This window comes from Nanorana parkeri, unplaced genomic scaffold (genome assembly GCF_000935625.1).
Source record: "Nanorana parkeri isolate BGI_ZX_2015 unplaced genomic scaffold, ASM93562v1 scaffold2625, whole genome shotgun sequence".
Lineage (NCBI taxonomy): Eukaryota > Metazoa > Chordata > Amphibia > Anura > Dicroglossidae > Nanorana > Nanorana parkeri.
The window spans coordinates 12,786-32,471 of NW_017308893.1; the positions used below are offsets into that span (position 1 = coordinate 12,786).

Below are 19,686 nucleotides of genomic sequence, written 5' to 3' on the forward strand. Positions count from 1 at the left end.
AAATCCAGTATTTGATTAGTATATACATTAGGTACCTGAAGGGTCCCATCTACCAAAGGGCCCATTGAGAACAGGAGTACTTGGCAGCCTGGAGGTAGATATATGGTGGTTTCCAAAGGAGAGCAATTGTATTTTCTTGTTCCAGGAGCAAAACCAAGGATAACCAGCAGGTGATGTTGAGAAAACCCTAATGGTGGAACTATGTCCACATGACACTCAGAAATAGCAGGCCATGGAACGATTACGTTATTACACAACATGGGCCCAAATAAACAGCATTGGCAGGAGTAATCTAACATTGACCTCTAAGCGGATATAAGTTTTGCTAATCTCTAGTCATTTCTGTCATGATTGGAGTTCCCCTTTGACAGTGGTCCTCAACAGTTACAGCGTCATCACAAACGTCATAGCATACTAGTTTAGAGATTGTGAAAAGTAAAATAATAATACAGCACTTTTTGATAAGTTATTTTGCATTACAGGATTAAATAAAAACTATCGAATATTCCTCAGTCCTCCATGTTCTGGGATGAAATAGATGTTGATGTTATCATGTGATATGGTTCTGGTCCCAACATGGCTTCTGTGGTGTGCCTGGGATGGACAGTTTCAATATGTTCTCATGATAGAGGCTTCCTTCCAGAACCATCAAACACGACTTCATGATTGAATAAATATCTGAAAACAGCATGGTGGGCATAGAGATGAGTCCCCCGCTGCGGCACATGTCCACCCTTACTAGGTCTTACTGCAGCCATTTCTTGTACTTGGACTCACCCATTGTGTTCACTGAGGGTAGCATCTAGCAAATAGGACCTTATGCAAATCCGAAGGATAACTAGTGCCGTTCTCTGCAGAAATAAAAAATAATCAGCTTCCATTTTGGTTTTTGCAGGATTTTCAGGTACAAGAAGCATCACATCAATTTCCTCAAGATCCAGCATCATCGCTCCCACATGTGGAGTCACACTAAAGTGGATGGAGGGTCACAGCATGAGTAGGGCCCACTTTCATACAATGTTGTGCTACAGGAAGCAGGCAGAGTATACCGGTAGTGGAAGAGACACCCGCTTATTACCAGGTCATCATACATGAAGTGCTCTCCCTGTCTGATGGGAGGGGCAGAAGTCACAGTGAATGCCCCCAGTAAGGTCCTTCAATACACCTTCCCGTACCAACATTTGCAGCAGCTTCCTCTCTTTGGTGATGTCATGCATCGGCTGTCTGTTCATGGAGTTCATACAAAGGTTTCCGAAATAATGCAGAGGGATGTCCGGCTGACTGAGGTCATATCCAAAGCCAGCTACACTCACTTCATCACAGAGGTGTGTGGCTAAGATCACAGCGATTGCACCGATTGTGGGGACATTCTAGACAGAGAAGACAAAGACATAGTGAATAATAAAATGAAAGGCTGTAATTATCTATTTATTTCTTTATTCAGAGAAAGCATCCTGTATAGTACTTTATAGACAACACTGGACCATTCACCCTGTCCTAAAGGAGCTCACCATCTAATGTCACAACAACCATCATACAGAAAATGCCACAACAACCATCCTAGAGACAGCCTAGTGGCAACAACTATCATACAATGCCACAACAACAATCATAAAGACAATCCAGTGCCACAATAACCATCCAAGGAACAGTCTACTGCTACAACAACCATCCTAGAGACAGTCTACTGCCACAACAATCATCCTAGAGACAGTCTACTGCCACAACAATCATCCTAGAGACAGTCTACTGCCACAACAATCATCCTAGAGACAGTCTACTGCCACAACAATCATCCTAGAGACAGTCTACTGCTACAACAACCATCCTAGAGACAGTCTACTGCCACAACAACCATCCTAGAGACAGTCTACTGCTACAACAACCATCCTAGAGACAGTCTACTGCTACAACAACCATCCTAGAGACAGACTACTGCCACAACAACCATCCTAGAGACAGTCTACTGCTACAACAACCATCCTAGAGACAGTCTAGTGCCACTGCAACCATCCAAGAGACATTCTACTGCTACAACAACTAACATAGAGACAGTCTAGTGGCACAACAACTATCATACAAGCTAATGCCGCAATCACCATCATACAATCAATATAATGCCACAACAATCACCATACAGACAATCCAGTGCCACAATAACCATCCAAGGGACAGTCTACTGCTACAACAACCATCCTAGAGACAGTCTACTGCTACAACAACCCTCCTAGAGACAGTGTACTACCAAAACAACTATCCTAGAGACAGTCTACTGCCAAAACAACTATCAGAGAGACGGTCTACTGCTACAACAACCATCCAAGAGACAGTGTACTACCAAAACAACTATCCTAGAGACAGTCTACTGCCAAAACAACTATCAGAGAGACGGTCTACTGCTACAACAACCATCCAAGAGACAGTCTACTGCTACAACAACCATCCAAGAGACAGTCTACTGCTACAACAACCATCCAAGAGACAGTCTACTGCTACAACAACCATCCTAGAGACAGTCTACTGCTACAACAACCATCCTAGAGACAGTCTACTGCCACAACAACCATCCTAGTGTCAGTCTAATGCTACAACAACCATCCTAGTGACAAGTCTACTGCCACAACAACCATCCTAGTGTCAGTCTAATGCCACAACAACCATCCTAGAGACAGTCTACTGCCAAAACAACTATCCTAGAGACAGTCTACTGCCACAACAACCCTCCTAGAGACAGTGTACTACCAAAACAACTATCCTAGAGACAGTCTACTGCCAAAACAACTATCAGAGAGACGGTCTACTGCTACAACAACCATCCAAGAGACAGTCTACTGCTACAACAACCATCCAAGAGACAGTCTACTGCTACAACAACCATCCATGAGACAGTCTACTGCTACGACAGCCATCCAAGAGACAGTCTACTGCTACAACAACCATCCAAGAGACAGTCTACTGCTACGACAACCATCCATGAGACAGTCTACTGCCACAACAACCATCCAATAGACAGTCTACTGCTACAACAATCATCCTAGAGACAGTCTACTGCCACACCTATCCTAGAGACAGTCTACTGCCACAACTATCCTAGAGACAGTCTACTGCCACAACAACTATCATAGAGACAGTCTACTGCTACAACAACCAACCTAGAGACAGTGTACTGCCACAACAACTATCAGAGAGACAGTCTACTGCCACAACAACCATCCTAGAGACTGTCTGTATGATGGTTGTTGTGGCATTAGACTGTCTGTATGATGGTTGTTGTGGCATTAGACTGTCTAATGCCACAACAACTATCATACAGACAGTCCACTGCCACAACAACTATTGTAGTGACAGTCTTATGCCACAACAACTATCGTACAAGCTTATGCCACAATCGCCATTACACTGTCAATATAATGCCACAACAACCACCATACAGACAATGCAATGCCTCTATCACACAGACAGTATAATACCACAACAACTATCACACAGATAATCAAATGCTGCTACCACCATACTACAGACAATATAATGCTGCTACCACCATACTACAGACAATATAATGCTGCTACCACCATAATACAGACAATATAATGCTGCTACCACCATAATACAGACAATATAATGCTGCTACCACCATAATACAGACAATATAATGCTGCTACCACCATAATACAGACAATATAATGCTGCTACCACCATCAATTATACAATCCAATGCTGCTACCATTGTCATACAGACAATCTAATTCAGATACCGTGTCATATGGGCATTCTAATATTGTTACCTCCTTTATACAAACAAACCAATGGGAAAAATGCCTGGGTGGGGTACTTTAGACTTGTCATCAGTTGGTTTGGCAACAACGTAGTAAAAACTTGAAAGGGAAAGTAACCCTTCTCCATGGTAAAGTAGACGTTGCACTGTAAGTACAGGAATGTGTAATTCATCCTTGCTCACTATCCAGATTATTATCCTCTGAACTGCAGAAATGCAGCACAAGGGCAAGTCAAATGGGGTCATTCACCGATGTACATAGATCAAAGTACTATCATAGAAGCTCATAATGGTTTATAATCAGTCATGTATTACTATATAGTAATCCTGTATTGCTGCCCCCATGCCTCCAGAGGACGTACCTTGTCCCAGCCCCACCATTTCTGCCGGGGAGGAAGAAACTGCAGGATATCCAATGCCGTCTCTTTCACGATGAGAGGATTCAGTATGCGTAACTGATGTGACTTCAGTGGGAGTTTTTCCGTCACACTCTTCCAGAAGAACAATCTGTTCCATGTAGACTGTAAAACATAAATAAAGAATAATGTGAGAATACGCTTGAAGTGCTATTAAAGTGTTTGTTTTTTTAGATTGTAAGCACGTGAGCTTTTTTTTTTTGAAGAATAGACTGTACTTGTCTCTTCTGCCATGAAAGCTTCTGCCTTACCTGGTAGCACACTTCTTCCGATTGTACACTGATGTACACCGACTGTACATGCTCAGCATTTCTTGGGTGCCCAGGGTGAATTAATGCTGGCTATTGACTACTCAGCTTTTGACTGATTCCTGCGAATCAGCCAAAATTAGAGCCATGAGTGGCCCTGTCAGCAGAAAAAGAAAAAAGTCTGGTGGAAAATTAATGGTATGGGTGTCACAGCTTCTGAATTCAATAGCCAGCCGTGAGGATTCCTCAATCTATGCTGTTCACTGACCCGGTCGGACTGGACGTTAGAAGTGGCCCTAGCAGTTGTTCCCAGCCCGTTCAAACTGTGCCCCTGTGCACTGCTAACCTCTGGCCTGTCCTGCTGTTTAGCCAGGATGGAGGGGAGTCAGCCACCTAGAGATTTTTGCAGACAGGCTGGGCATTCAGGACCTACAGGTATGTAATGGAAAAGGGGCAGCGTTTTAACATGCGGACAGAGCTTTGCAAAGTGCTGGGGATGATGGAAGCATGTGATATTTTTTGAAGAATGTGCAGAAAAGTGAACTAACCCTTTAAGCAGTTTTCAGCAACTTCGGAAAGGTGAACGTACCCTTTAAGCAGCCTTCTGCAGCTGCAGAAAGGCGAACTAACTCTTTAGGCCGCCATCTGCAACTGCGGATGGGTGGACTAACCCTTTAAGCAGACTTCTGCAACTGCAGAAAGGTGAAATCACCCTTTAAGAAGCCTTCTGTAACTGCAGAAAGGTGAACTAACCCTTTAAGCAGCTGCAACTGCCTACATGGTGACCATCTGAGAAGCTTTATCCCAGCGAAGTCTGTCACGCCGGTTTCACGCTAATCTGGAAGTACAAGGAACTAGATTAAAGAAGAACTCTACCCCGGGACTTATGGGTTAAGTGCTCATTTTGTTAAAGGGCTCAAATAAAACAGATTTACTTGCCCGATTCTCAGGCCCACTGACTTCCTTTGGACTGCTAGATTGGTCCCCGCAGCCTCATCGCCCCTGTATGTGATATCATCACGTCTTATGCAGGTCCAACATTAGACGTGAGGACGCCAAGGGAGATTCGACAGCTGGAGCAGAGAGAGAGGTGAATGCTGACTGTTGGAGGACCGAGGATCAGGTGAAAATATATTTGTTTTATTTGACCCCCTTAGACAAAACGAGCAGTTAACCCTTGCAGTGCGGGGGTAGCTCCACTGCAAAGGTAAGTTTTTTAAATTCCCGGAGTTCTTCTTTAAGCCTTGAACAATCGTAATGCACTGAAACTTTTTTTGGGAGGAGACTACTTCCCATGTACAGACTACCTACCCTACCCTCAATCTCTACAGTATACTGTGCGCTCTTAACTCACCGATGCTGTTTACAAGTTTGGTACACAAATAAAAATGTGCTTTGTAAAAAAAAAAAAGAAAAAAGGAAGTGTCACCCACACAGCCCGCATTTCAAAAGAAGGAAATTGTATTTATAGGACAAATTGCTGCACAAAGCTTATTTTCCAAGAACAAAAAGAATCACATCTGGCATATGACCAAATCACTGGCTGTGCTTATGTAATCCTTTCTAGGGATGATTGTTTTAGATGAATGCACCTGCAAGCTCAGCAGCAGCTTTGAAAACCCGTTAGTCACGGCAATGGCTGAACAAAACTCCCTGGAGCCTCAATCCAGATGTTTCTTACCCTTGCCTGTACTAGAAGATCAGTTATTCCGCTGCAAAGCAGACATGCGGCCGGTTTGTTCCACCGATTGCCAAACCCGGTACTGGACCTCATCCACTGCCACACATAGCAACATAGAGGAGGACCCTTGAGTGCCTCTAGACCTACTTTAGATTTGTATGGACATTTCTTTGTGGAAGAGCATGTGGTCATTTACCTCATCCTTGGGACTAGGGATGCACCGATACCGGTATTTCAGTACCGAGTACGAGTACCGATATATTTTTTTCGCTACTCGCCTATACTGAATACCAATACCGGAAGTCCCATTAAGGAAGCTAGGTGGCATGTAATGACTCACCACCTGGCTTCCTGATTAGCCGGGAAGCCGGGCAGTGTGTCAAGACTCGCCACCCGGCTTCCCGATTAGCAGGAAGCCGCCCCCATGCTTCTCGTCACTAGGTGACGAGAAAGCATGAAGCCGGCTTTCTGGCCAATCAGGAAGACAGGCCCCGTGTAATGACGCGTTGCCCGGCTTCCTGCTTGGCCGGGATGCCGGCTCCATGCTCTCTCATCATGAGGTGAAGAGAGAGCATGAAGCAGGCTTTCCAGCCAATCAGAAAGCCGGGCGCCACGTCATTACATGGCGCCCGGCTCCTTATTGGCCAGCTTCCAGACCAATTAGAAAGCCGGGCAGCGAGTTATTACATGCTGCCTGGCTTCCTGATTGGCTGGGGATTCGGCTCCATGCTCCCTGACCAAACAGGAAGCCGAGCAGCATGTAATGATTCGCTGCCCAGCTTCCTGATACCGGAAGTATCGGGGTAGGCATCGAAGCATTTGGCCCAGTACCCACCCAAATACTCGGCATCGGCACCGATACTGGTATCGGTATCAGTGCATCCCTACTTGGGACTATAAATGTTACAAAGTTACATAGTTACATAGTAAATAAATGTTATTTCAGGGCTGGAAATCCCAGGAGCCAGGTAGCCAATGCTCCTAAAACATTACAGCTGCCGCCCAACTTTTCGGGTTTTCTCTCGTTATTGTCAATTTATATTTCTGCTAAAACCACAGATGGGCTCCTGAATTCCATGTTCATTTGTCCACCCCTGCGTGTTATGTATATCTTATTTAATCACTCTATACATCATTTACACATTTCTAGTTATAACATGTATTTAGTTAATAGATCTTTATATCTTTACAGCAGCTATTAAAAGGTTTTTTTTTTTTCTTATCTGTATTATCACCAGGAGCGCAGAATATTTATAGTTTTACAACAATCCCTGAAACATATCCGCTTGAAACATAGCTGACCCACCAGCGTCTCGTTCTTCAGCATGGCCTGCAGCCATAGGAAGTCCACGTGTTTGAAGAGGACAGTGACGAACAGGCTGTTACCGAAATACTCCTGCTCAGAGACCGGGGCCCCCTCGGGATACGTCATCCTGATGGTGGTTTTATTTCCAACGTCCCGCTCATATCCGACTACTGGAGCGTTGTTTAGTCTAAGATAAAGAAAGACAATGAACAGGTTTGCTGGCATTATATCAAATTCTCGATACAAGAAAAGGAAATTGTTTCTAGAATATCTGACGCTGGGTTAGATACATCATCCAGTTCCTGAGTTTATGAAGTGCTAAAATATTATGCCAAGATTTATGGAGTACAATGAAGCATTTGCATCAGTCTCTGCCCCCTAAGAAATGATCAAATCAATATGTCTACCACACGCATAATCATCATTACACACATATAGAGGACAAGTTTCATAAGGTTCCAAATAAATTACCAGTATTATTATTATAAAGGATTTATATAGCGCCAACAGTTTATCCAGCACTTTACAATATATGGGGAGACAGTACAATTACAAAACATTACCATACAAAGGAGTAGAAGGACCCTGCTCGTGAGAACTTACAACCTACAAGATTTCATGATGTGGGAGGAAACCCATGTCAACAAACCAAAAATGGACCCACAAATAGAGAGATTGAGAGATACAGGGAGGAGTAGGGTGAAATAAGTAAAAAGAAGGTGATAAAGAGATGGTCATCCAAGTGGATGGATTGTGGGACAGACAGAAGAATTTTGTATCTAGAGGTTAAATAGAAACGGATATTAAAGGAGAACTATGGGGTGAGTGTTTTTCCCCATAGTTCTCCTAAGGGTAACGGGAGGACATAAACCAGCGCCCTCCCGTGACCCAAAGCTCAGTATATACCGCGAGCTACAGCTTGCGGTATACTGAGACACCGCAGCCGGGACGGATCCCGACATTACTGTCTGGATCCACCCAGCTGCGTGAGTGACAGCTTGCTCTGCCTATCTAGAGGCAGAGCCAGCTGTAACCGCCCCCTCCCCCGTCTGTTCTGCCAGTCAGCGCTGGAGGATCGGAGCGGGGAGGGGGAATCCATGCAGGTCGGCTAGAACTATGAGGCAGAGTGATTTTCTCCTGGACCTGGGAGAGAAAAGTCTATCCTGTTCTAAGCAGACAAATGTAAAATTCACCACTTCGCATGGTCTCCATCACATTTTCATTCAAAACGATGGCTAGCTATACATGCTTAGTTTTCATTTTTCACTCACTCAGTCCATGAGAGAAAATGTCTTGATTCTTCCATCTACGCTCGACAGTGTGCCTTGTATTCCTGTAGCAGAAGCACCCATGGCTGCTTGAATACCCAAACAGGGACTGCCTGCATCTCATGGGACTCATTGTTCAGCCAAGAATTTCTACCCAGTTCAGTTGATTTTTAAACTGACATTTGTTGAACCAGATAGTACAGGGCCCCCCATAGCTCCAACTTTCCCCAATTTACAGGAATCAGTCACAATTGGAGCTGTGTACGACCAGCTGTGGACAATTAACACCGTGTAACTTTTAGGGTACTTAAGGATCCTTAGCCAGGCCGTTTTGGAACATAACTTTATTCTCTTCCAAACAGTACAACTTAAATTGCTTCTTTTCAGCAAACAAACAAACATAAACAGGGTGTATCTTCCAGCAACATCCAAGATTTGGCTCAGCATGTCCCACCTCAGGGTTAGAGCCTCAGCCTGCTCATGGGCAGACACCCAGCAGCTTCACACCTCCCTGTGTGATGACAGTCCCCCCAACCTTTCCAAACACACCTCGTGTGCCACAGACCCTCCTGGCCTCGCCCACACACCGCACGTGCCACAGGCCCTCTCGGCCTCACCAGCCAGACTCCAGCTCAGTGTCTCGTGCGTCACATGCACCCAATCTCTCACGCTCTGCATGTACTCCTGCACCACTGACTGCCTCTTCCTCTCTGTCCAGTCTCTTAGGCCCGGTTCCTCTCTGTCCAGTCTCTTAGGCCCGGTTCACACCTGGGCGTTTTGTAGCGCGTTCCTACGCTCTGCAAAACGCTCAAACACCGAAATCCCATTATTTCCTATGGGTATGGTTCACACCTGGGCGTATTACAGGCCGTATGAACGCGCTACAAAACGCCCTACGCCCAAAGAAGTACAGGAGCTTCTTTGGGGCGTATTTGCCACGCGTATCCATTGGGATACAGCCAGGTAGCCCTCGGAAACGTGCGTTTGTCGCACGTTTTTTAAAACCGCAAATCGTGTTTAAAACGCGCAACACGAAACGCTCATATTCAATACGCCTAGGTGTGAACCCAGCCTAAATAGGGCTGTTATCAGCCACCTGGACAGCCTGGCCTGACCCAGATATACTCCAGAAAACCTGGAAAGAACTGGAAACCCAGCTCCTTCCCTGTAACACTATATGTTTTCCGGACCCTCTCAGCGCCTCTGTCCGAGAGTCCAGGGCACCAAACACACCAATCACCATAGTGACATGGCACTGTCCTGTCACAACAGGTATAGGACAACAGGAGCAAAACCACAACTAGCCTTGGCCAAATACTCACAAAATATGCAAGTGGGTCACACCAAAAATTCCCACAGCTTACAGTCTAGCAGTCAATATCATAGTAGTCTTTGATGGTGGTGCTTAGCTCTGGTTCTCAAGGTCTGCTAACATGCCCAAAGTGTGAAAGAATGATTATTCCAGAATGGAGAAGAGCAGTAGGCATTTCCTAGTAAAAACAGACTATTAAAACAAACACGGAAGCACACATTAAAGGTTAAAAGACTGATCCAGGCTACAGTGATCTTACAAGTACAATGACTTGGCAAGTGTGAAGAACAATGTTGCAGTGCTGGACAAGAAATGAAAGAGGTTGGGTGGGTCACTATCACGTTTGACTGCAATGAGGCAAATAGGTATACTATACAGTGCATTTTACTCTTGGGGAGATGAGATGTTCATGGTTGTCTTTCCCTCTACTAGGTCAGGGGACAACGGCTTTAATTAGCAAACTATGTAAGAGAATAACGCTAACTATAAGCTTATGGAGAGAACTGAAAAACAAGGACTGTTAGGGGGGGCCATGAGAAACTTGAGCAGCCCTGGTGTATGGGCTGGGGTTTTACTCCATTGACTAACCTTAGTAGTCAAACAAAGTTTTCCAATCATCAAAGCACCAGACCAAGGGACAAAAGACAGGCAACCTGCACAGACCAATACCAAAGTCTACCAAAGCAAGGGACTAATCCAGATCTACAGAGATTGTATAAATGGCATCCATTAGATGCCCATTTTCATGGGAATGTGGGGACTTTAGGTTAGATGCATTTTTTGGTGTTTTTCCCAGTTTTTTGTATTTTAGTGCACTGCCTCTTTAAGAGTTTCCAACGGCGGAATTTTTCGCCGGGAAAAAACTTTATTTTGGCGGGAAAACATCGCCACGAGAATGGATGGCAGTTGGGATTTATGCCGTATATAAGGAGGTGCCGATATGATTAAAATCATCCAGTTGGAATCCCGTTTTGAAGCTTCCCTCCCTCCCTCCCTAGTCGCGGTATTTTTATGTGGTTTGTCACCTCAGGAGAGGGGGACTATTCCCTTGATTAATATATTGCTTGAGTTTCGAAAACGGGGCAATATGGTGGAAGTATAAGAGTTATTGGTTGATTATTAAGATTGGTTATTAGAGTATGATTTAATATTTATCCAATAAAAATGCCGCTGCCAATTAAATTAATAGAGTGTCGAGTGATTATTTATTTAGAGTATAAGTTAATATAAACATATGTCACATACAGTCCCATGTCTTTTTACCAGCTTGAAAAAAAACATTGTAAACCCCCAAAAAGGCTTGAGTCTGCAACCAGACACAGTAAAGCTAAGATATGATGTCTCAATCTCGGTACTCTAGCTGTGGTGGAACTACAAGTCCCTTGAGGCATTGTAAGACTCTGACAGCCACAGACATGGCCCCCAGAAGCATGATGGGATTTGTGGTTTCACCACAGCTGGAGTGGCGAGGTTTCCCATCCCTACCCTAAAGAAAGCATTACCAAGAATAAAACCTGGTCAAGCTTGTCCACAAGTTTGAAAGTTGCTTTTACTGCACTATTCCTGGTGCAGGATGTCTTTCTCTGATCCAATTCTGGTATCTACACACTGTTAAGGACAAACCTTTATCTCACTTTTGGCTCTGCCTTATATCCCCATAACTGCTAGCCAAACAAATGGACGGAAGATATGAAGACATGGGAGTTTGTGAAACCAAACACAAGTCTATCGGCACCTTTAAATGCCATGAAACTGTTTGAGGCTTTCGGCCCCAAAAGTGTGAAAGACAGATCATTTCTGAGAAGCGGGGGCAGTTCCTGGTAAAAATAACCGATTAAAATAAACAAGGGAACACACTTTGAAATTTAAAAGACTGTTCCAGCCTACAGCTATCTTACAAGTACAGTGACTCGGCAAGAGAGAAGAACAATGTTGCTAGACAAAAATAGGTTGGGTGGGTCACTATGGTGGCTAATGTATTCAAGGGAAAGTACAATGAGGGGAATTTATCAATAATGGAGCAAACAGAATCTGGAGCAGTTGCCCATAGCAACCAATCAGCGTCTCTCTTCAGTTTGCTCAGGTAAGATTTGAAAATGATAGAGAGAAGCTGATTGGCTGCAGTGCAAATCTGCTCCAGATTTTGTCTGCTCAAGTTTTGATAAATTCCCCCCAATGTGTTTTCAGTTATTGAATATTTTATGTTATGATTACCATAAAACCATATTTTTTTGATGGCTCATAAAATGTGACATTTTTTAACAAACTTGCCATTTCATAATTCTGCTATTGTATTCAATACAGATTGAACTTGTAGATTAGCCACCGGCTGGAACGCTCATTGGCTTGGTGCAATTATTTGAGCTCTTTCAATATCTGTTGCACACACAGGGGGGGGCGGTGGCATTGTTTTCATGGAGTCAGCTGACTCATAGGTTAGCATTGTAAGAAGAAGCCGTAATGCATAACACCATTGTGTAAAAGTTCAAATGAAATTATACATCACATAAAAGCATTAAACAGCACACAAAACATTAAACATGTAAAAGGTTACTGACTCGGAGGTGACTTAGTTTAAGTTTAAGGCCTTGTTCACACCAAGGGCGGAGCAGATCCAGAACAGAGCAGGTGCAGACCGGATGAAAACTGCGTCCAATGTATTCCTATGGTATTTTGAGCTCCAGTTCACATCGCAGCGTGCAGATCCAGAGCAGGTGAAAAAACTGCGGCAAGCCCTATTTTACCTGCTCTGGATCTGCTCTGAAGCGCATCAAAAACGCATGCAAGTGCCTGAAAGCCCATGTTAAACTTCAATTTTTTTTTTTTAACCAAAAACGACCTGGAACGCATCAAAAACACATCAAAAACGCGGCACAATCCACTGCACTGCGTGTGCAGAAACCTGACCGGATCTGCTCTGCATTTGGTGTGAACAAGGCCTAAAGTCTGTAAATTTCCTTTAATGTCTCTCTATGTACATATTATTTTTTTTCACCATAAATATCCAACCAATGTTTGTCTGTTTTTGTTAATTACCTCGAAACCTCCATTATTAGCCCCTGTAACATCATCAGAGGGTCTGAAGGCCTTCTCACAGCGACAGAGCTGAGAGGAGTCCAGGGCTCAATTCCTGCAGATGTTGTGCTTTCAGCGTCTGCAGGAATTGAGTGAGCTTTCAGAAAGAGTGTGCTTTCAGCTCACTCTTCTCCCTTGTGCTGTCAATCACAATGCTTGGGGGGGACTGAACGTGCTCTGCACTGACTGTAAAAATTGTTCTCAGTGGCAACAGCACTGAAAACGCTTCTTTTTAGTATACTTGCAGAGCCCCGGAGCTCTAATAGCTACAGGAGTTGGACAGGGTGACAATGCTGCAGTGAACTCACTGCAGGCTATTTAGTGTTGTCACCTTGTCAGAGGAAGTGCTATTCATCAGCAGGACCAGTAGGTTCTTGTTAGATAATGTTAAAGATACAGAAAGTATGCAGTGTCATTTAGTTTGATTATTGCATTTTGCCCATAGTCCTACTTTCACGTACCGGTGGGTTAAATGGACTTCTCCTAAACTATATCTGTAACAAATAAGTCAAGGAAACTGGACTTGCTGTATTTTTCTTGAAGACGTTTCACTGGTCATCCAACCAGCTTTCTCAATCCAGAATGACTTGTACAAAAACTCTCTGTACACGTCATTCTGAATTGAGAAAGCTGGTTGGATGACCAGTGAAACGTCTTCAAGTAAAATACAGCCAGTCCAGTTGCCTCGACTTACTTTTTACAGATATACTATGACCTGGATGAATGAGAATCTTCACAGACATATTCTCTTAAACTGGTCTCAGCATGTGTGACTGTGGTAGAAACCTTGGATTGTAACCTCCATTGAATGAAATAACATTCAATCAATTTACCTGATTACAAGATCAAACTGATCAACTATGTGTCCAAGCTCCAGACCATGCAGGATTCCCCCACTCCCTAGGACAATACAGCGTTTGCATTTTTTGTGTTTTAAATTCTTGGGAAGGTCATCTTCCGACATCATGTCCAAGATCTCATTGAGTTCTTTAAGGTACTGGCGAAATCCAAAAGGAGGGCCGTACTGGTAAAAGGATTCATTGAAGTATGTGTTTTTCTTGACAAAGCTGAGCAGTTCCCTGCTGTACTTGTTGGAAAACAATCGTTTCATCTCTGTTCTGGCAAAGCCTGGCCGACATTTTGCTTCCACCACATTCTTGGCAAATGTGTGGGCTCTCTGTGGGGGGAAAAAAACAGTTATAACTTTCTACACTGTGGATGTTTTACAGTCAATAAAGTTTATTGAGCTTTTTCAGAAACAAAGGTCGTATATAACGAGGCTGAGAATAAAAGTAAAAGTAGGCAAAAACGATCAACATACAAAGAACAAAAAGTGTGCTAGTAAAGTTTCAACCGAGATGCCTTAGGCCTTGTTCACACGCAGAGCAGATCCGGTCAGGTTTCTGCACACGCACGCTAGTCTTTTAGATGCGTTTTTGGCTTTTTTTTTAGTTTAACATGGGCTTTCAGTGCGTTCCAGGCATTTGCATGCGTTTTTGATACGTTTGCAGATCCAGAGCAGGTAAAATAGGGCTTGCTGCAGTTTTTTTACCTGCTCTGGACCTGCACGCTGCGATGTGAACTGGAGCTAAAAATACCATAGGAATACATTGGACGCAGTTTTCATCCGGTCTGCACCTGCTCTGCTCTGGACCTGCTCCGCGCTTGGTGTGAACAAGGCCTAAAGGGCCATCCCGACCTGTCAAAGTCAAACAACAAGCATTGGAGGTGAAGAAGTAGTAGCACACAATACTCTATAACTGAATTGTAAACATAGTACAACAAAAAACAACAAGAAAAGAAAAAAAAGAAAAGGATGACAGAAGCGAAAAAACAGGAAGACAAAAAAGAATGAAGGAAGAAGGAGGGAAAAGGAGAGGGTCAGGAAAAAAATAATATATCCTCGATTTTCTTTTTGTTAGTGGCTTGATGCACATTAAATAAATGTTGATTGCTTGGTGCACACTAAAAAATTTTTGTTAGCAACTAAATGTATTTAGCTGCTAATGAAATTCTTTGTTTACATCTTGCTGCCGGTCGGTGGCTAGATTCCATGGTCGACAGCAGAATGTAAATGGAGAGAAATAGCCAGCCGGCTATTGCAATAGCCAATAGCCGACTGGCTATTGTGCCCACCCACTGAGCAGAGGAGCGAACCTAAGAGAGAACTTTCTTTCTCAGGTATGCTTCTCTGCTTCGGGGGTGGGGTTTTAATAGCCAGCCTGTTATTGCAATAGCCAATAGCTATTGGGCTATTGGAACCCCACCCACTGAGCAAAGGGGCGGACCTGAGAGAGAACTTTCTTAGTGTTCCTCCTCTGCATGGTGGGCGGGGGTTTCAACTTTTTCAGGTCCGCTCCTCTGCTCAGTTGGCGGGGGTTTCAATAGCCAGCCTGCTATTGGCTATTTCAAATTGCAATAGATGGCTGGCTATTGTTCCTATCCACTGAGCAGAAGAGTGGACCTGAGAGAGCCGCTCCTCTGCTCATTGGGCAGGGCATCAATTGCCAGCCTGCTATTGCAATTTGAAATAGCCAATAGCAGTCTGGCTATTGCTCCGGGCTGCTTATATTCACCTGTTGGCTACAGAAACTAGCTCTGGGGGGATGGTTGCTTGAGAGTTACTATTAACTCTCAAGCAACCAGAAACTACAGTTATCTGGCAACTACTGATCCTTGTGGGTGCCAGATAACTGAGAAACTCCTGAGATCACTGAAAACCTCCTAATGCATCACTTGCCCCACTCTTTTAGATTGTAAGCCCTCACGGGCAGGGCACTCCTTACCATCTTGTCTTGCATTGTGTTGTGATTGCAATGTCTTCCTTATATTGTAAAGCGCTGCGCAAACTGTGTAATTATAATAACTTGGAAGAGGGGTTTAAGAGGGTTCTAAAAAGAAGGAGTGGACAGAAGGACCTCACTGGTGGGGTGATACTCATTCATCATCCAATGAACAGGCTGGAAGCAAGTAGATGACACAGAAACCTGCAGGCATGCAGGATCTGAATAGTGGGGCCACTGTCTGGTTGTAACAGCAGTATGTGAATCACAAGATTGATTGAACAGAATTCCAATTATCTTTGCCAGGTTAATGGGTTCACATTCACGTACTTTATCATTTAGCTGTCAGATTGCAGTTGCACTTTAGATCCTACACTATACGGTGGAAGGAGTACTGTGACATGATACGCCACACTTGGCTGTCTGGAATATAACAAACGTTTTATATTCTAAATGCACATAATCATTTCTGAAAAGAAGCCTTAACTGTAAAACCCAGACCATTTCTTATCAGAAAGCCGTTTATCACTAGAGAATTTTTATTTTTGCTGGCGTTGATTCAGGCTGCATTGATGTATCAGTTAGTTATTCTCTCTCCCCTGCGTTTTTGGCTTTTGACACTTATATTGAAATCTAGTATTGTGTAACAGACTCCTGCAAGTGTCTGCTTAACATTCCTTGCCAGCTGAACCATTGTAATACATTCTGGAAAAACACTTCTTGCTCCTCTAGCAGAGCTCCTACACATAGAGTAGAGGAGGACCAGGGGTCACAGCAGGGCCACCTCTATCATTCCCAGAATAATACTTACCCTGAATTAATTAAATAAAGCAGTGTGCTTTAGATGATTCTGTAGAGCTGCTACTAGGTCAATACAGGGACACATCCATGCATACCATGATTAGTCATGAGATCTATAATGTGACATTATCCAATGCAGCGGTCATGGAGAAGTTTCCCGGTGCTAGCCTGGTAGCGTCTCTAGGTCAGCAGGGCCATCTGGATGCACAAACTAGATGTCCTCTGCATTTTACATAAAAATGTGGTTTTTATGAATGTGGTAATGTGGAATCCCACAGACCAATGGCTCAGTGTCCTCCTTTTGTTGAGAAAATAAGGTTGGGGGCAGAAAGGAGATGTCACATGGGGATGGGGAGATGTTTGTAGGGGTGGAGGAAGAGGATACTGAGAAGGAAGGATCCTCTGTACCAAGACTGCACTCGAAACCTAGATCTGTAATCAAGCCAGTAGAGAAGATTCAAGATCTTCAGAGCAGCTGATTTTGTCAATGGTGGTCAGGGGACCTCCAATTATTTATCTCTGTGAAACGAGAACATCCCTGCTCCAAGTGGCAAACAGCATTCAAAGGCAGATCCAGATACCCCATAGTAGCTTATCCATTAACATGTTCTAAGAACTAGAAGTTTTTTTTCCCCCTCAAAGCCACCGATCAGATTCATACGTTGCTTGTTGTTGTCTAGGCGCTGGATAAGGTAGATTTACTTATCGGATTCCTGCTCCACCCAGCAGTCACCACTCTCTTCTATTCCCCCCTCTACTCTAGCTGGTGCAATGTCCGTTGGTGTCCTTGCATCTAATGCAGATCTATGTAACCTTCATTAGCTGTGGTGACATCAGACGCCCTTAGACTGCTGGGGTCCAGAGATTAGGAGTCTGCAGAGACCAGTCTAGCAGTTGGGAGGGTGCGGGGATCAAGTAAGTAAAACAGCTTTACTCCAGCCCCTAGATAAAAACAAACACTTAAAGGAGAACTATGAGGTGAGTGATTTCCACTCATCCTCATAGTTAGAGCCGACATGTGACAAAGAAGCTGTCACAGGTCAGCTCTATCGATCGTTAAGTGAGCAGAAACATGCACCGATCCGCTCACTTTCCTGCAGTGAGCGGTGACTGTTAGTCACCACTCCCCGCAGAGATTTCCCCCCTCGCCTCTCCGATCCTCCGTGCTGACAGGAGGAACGAACGGGGAAGGGGTCGGGCACAGCTGGCTCTACCTCTAGATAGGCATCCACCTGCTGTGTGGATCCAGACAGTATTGCCGGGATCCGTCCCGGCTGTGCCACTCTCAGTATATGGCTAGCAATAGCTCGCTATATACTGAGCTTTGGGTCACGGGAGGAGACTAGTATATGTCCTACCTTGACCCTAAAGAGAACTATGGGGAAAAACACTTATCCCATAGTTCTCTTTTAACTCTTGCAGTGAGGGGGGGCCGCACTGCAAGGGTACTTTTTTGTTTGCCCAGAAATGGGCTTTATGGAAAAGCAACTCCTGTTGTTATAAAATCTCCATAGTGTCTAAATCAGAAAAGTTTCATTTTCTGCAGTGAGTCATAAAAGTAAACTTGCATTAAGAAAGTAGTACAATCACAGAGCTAGTCCACGTAGAACAAATGTTCTGGTTTGGGCGGAGACCAAAAGGATGAATTACCGACTGGTGTCTGTCTTTTAAGAATCTTTGCACCATGTCCCCAGTTCTGCCGGACTATTAACAAAGAAGAGTCTTGGGCAAAAACAAACTTAAGTGATACATATGAAAAGTAAAGGCTTCTGCATTATGTCTAGTTTTAACTACTTCAAACAATTTGACAATACTATGCCAAACTTGGTTTCTGCCTGCAGTACAAAATGAAGCTTCTCCAAGCAATGCACTTCCATCTACATATGGCTCTCCCCCCCATCCTTAAAGCGGACCTTTACCACCTTTCACAAGTCACACCAGCATGCAGCTCTGCTGATATGAAATCATCTTACATTCATTAACTAAACAAATATTATTTACCGTTTTTTCACTTCTTGGTTGAGTGAGGCACTGGAAGGTTACATCACCAGTGCCCTCATGGGAAATCTCATCTGTAAACTGTAAAATCTCCTGAAATGTCCATTTCCCCCCCCCCCCCCCCCAGATGGTGTGCACTGTCACATGTTCCAGGAAGCACAGAAAGTAAAAGGGAGATGGAGTAATCGGCCCATACTGAATATGGTCACCATGAGAAGAATGGGGAGGACATAATGCAAAGAATAAAAATCAAGCAATCATCTTTGTAGATTGCCATTACTAAACATTTTTAAAGGTGCCCTTGCTGTCATTTGTAAGATAAGGGTGAAGTTCCACTTTAATAAGAAGCCTGCCCTGAATTACCGGGAGATGCAAATCCTACATACAAGAAAGTAGAAAAAAACGTCACCTAACTTGACATTATTTATGGGTTTTTTTGTGTGGTAGAAACAAGGATTGAGGAAGAAAATTAAATATTTTTGGAACTCATGTGACCTAAACCTCATGTGACCTAGGCAAAGGTCACATACTCCCTGGCTGAAATAGAGTGCGTACGTCACATCATTAGAGACTACAAGGAGTCTATTATTGCCAAGCAGGCAGACCCTATGCATATATGTTATATGCATGCTATATGTAATATGGCTGCCCAATGTACACATAATTGCTAAGTATATACAGAACGAAACAGCATTTACATACTACCGTAGTAGCAGTGATGTGTTAAGCTGGCCATGAACTCTTATCAATCCAGCCAATTCACGGGAATCGAGGGAAATCTACCGGCTCGACTTTTGTCAAAGAACCTAGGCCGAAAAATTTACAGAGGAGATTCGGATATCCACACTGTTTAGCTTGTTGGATTTAATCTTTTAAGTTGGCCATACACCAGTAGAATTTTATTTAAACTAAATTTGATTTTGATTTTCTAGTAGGTAATGGAGTCAAATCGAAGATCAGTTTCAAATGCATTGACCAAAAAAAAAAAAACAAAAAAAAATAAAAAGAGAGACATGAAATTTT

At 43.7% G+C, this 19,686-nt stretch overlaps 1 protein-coding gene across 1 annotated transcript in view; it reads right to left on the reverse strand.

The window, feature by feature from the left end:
* Window positions 1-1,014: 1,014 nt before the first annotated feature.
* Window positions 1,015-19,686, reverse strand: part of ST3GAL5 (ST3 beta-galactoside alpha-2,3-sialyltransferase 5) — a 32,700-nt gene continuing 14,028 nt past the window's right edge. The window contains exons 3-6 of the mRNA XM_018573932.1: window positions 13,915-14,258; window positions 7,427-7,613; window positions 4,138-4,296; window positions 1,015-1,370 (exon numbers count right to left, since the gene is read on the reverse strand). Coding sequence (XP_018429434.1) covers window positions 1,086-1,370; window positions 4,138-4,296; window positions 7,427-7,613; window positions 13,915-14,258 — 975 coding nt within the window. The 3' untranslated portion in view covers window positions 1,015-1,085. The remainder of the gene's footprint in view (window positions 1,371-4,137; window positions 4,297-7,426; window positions 7,614-13,914; window positions 14,259-19,686) is intronic.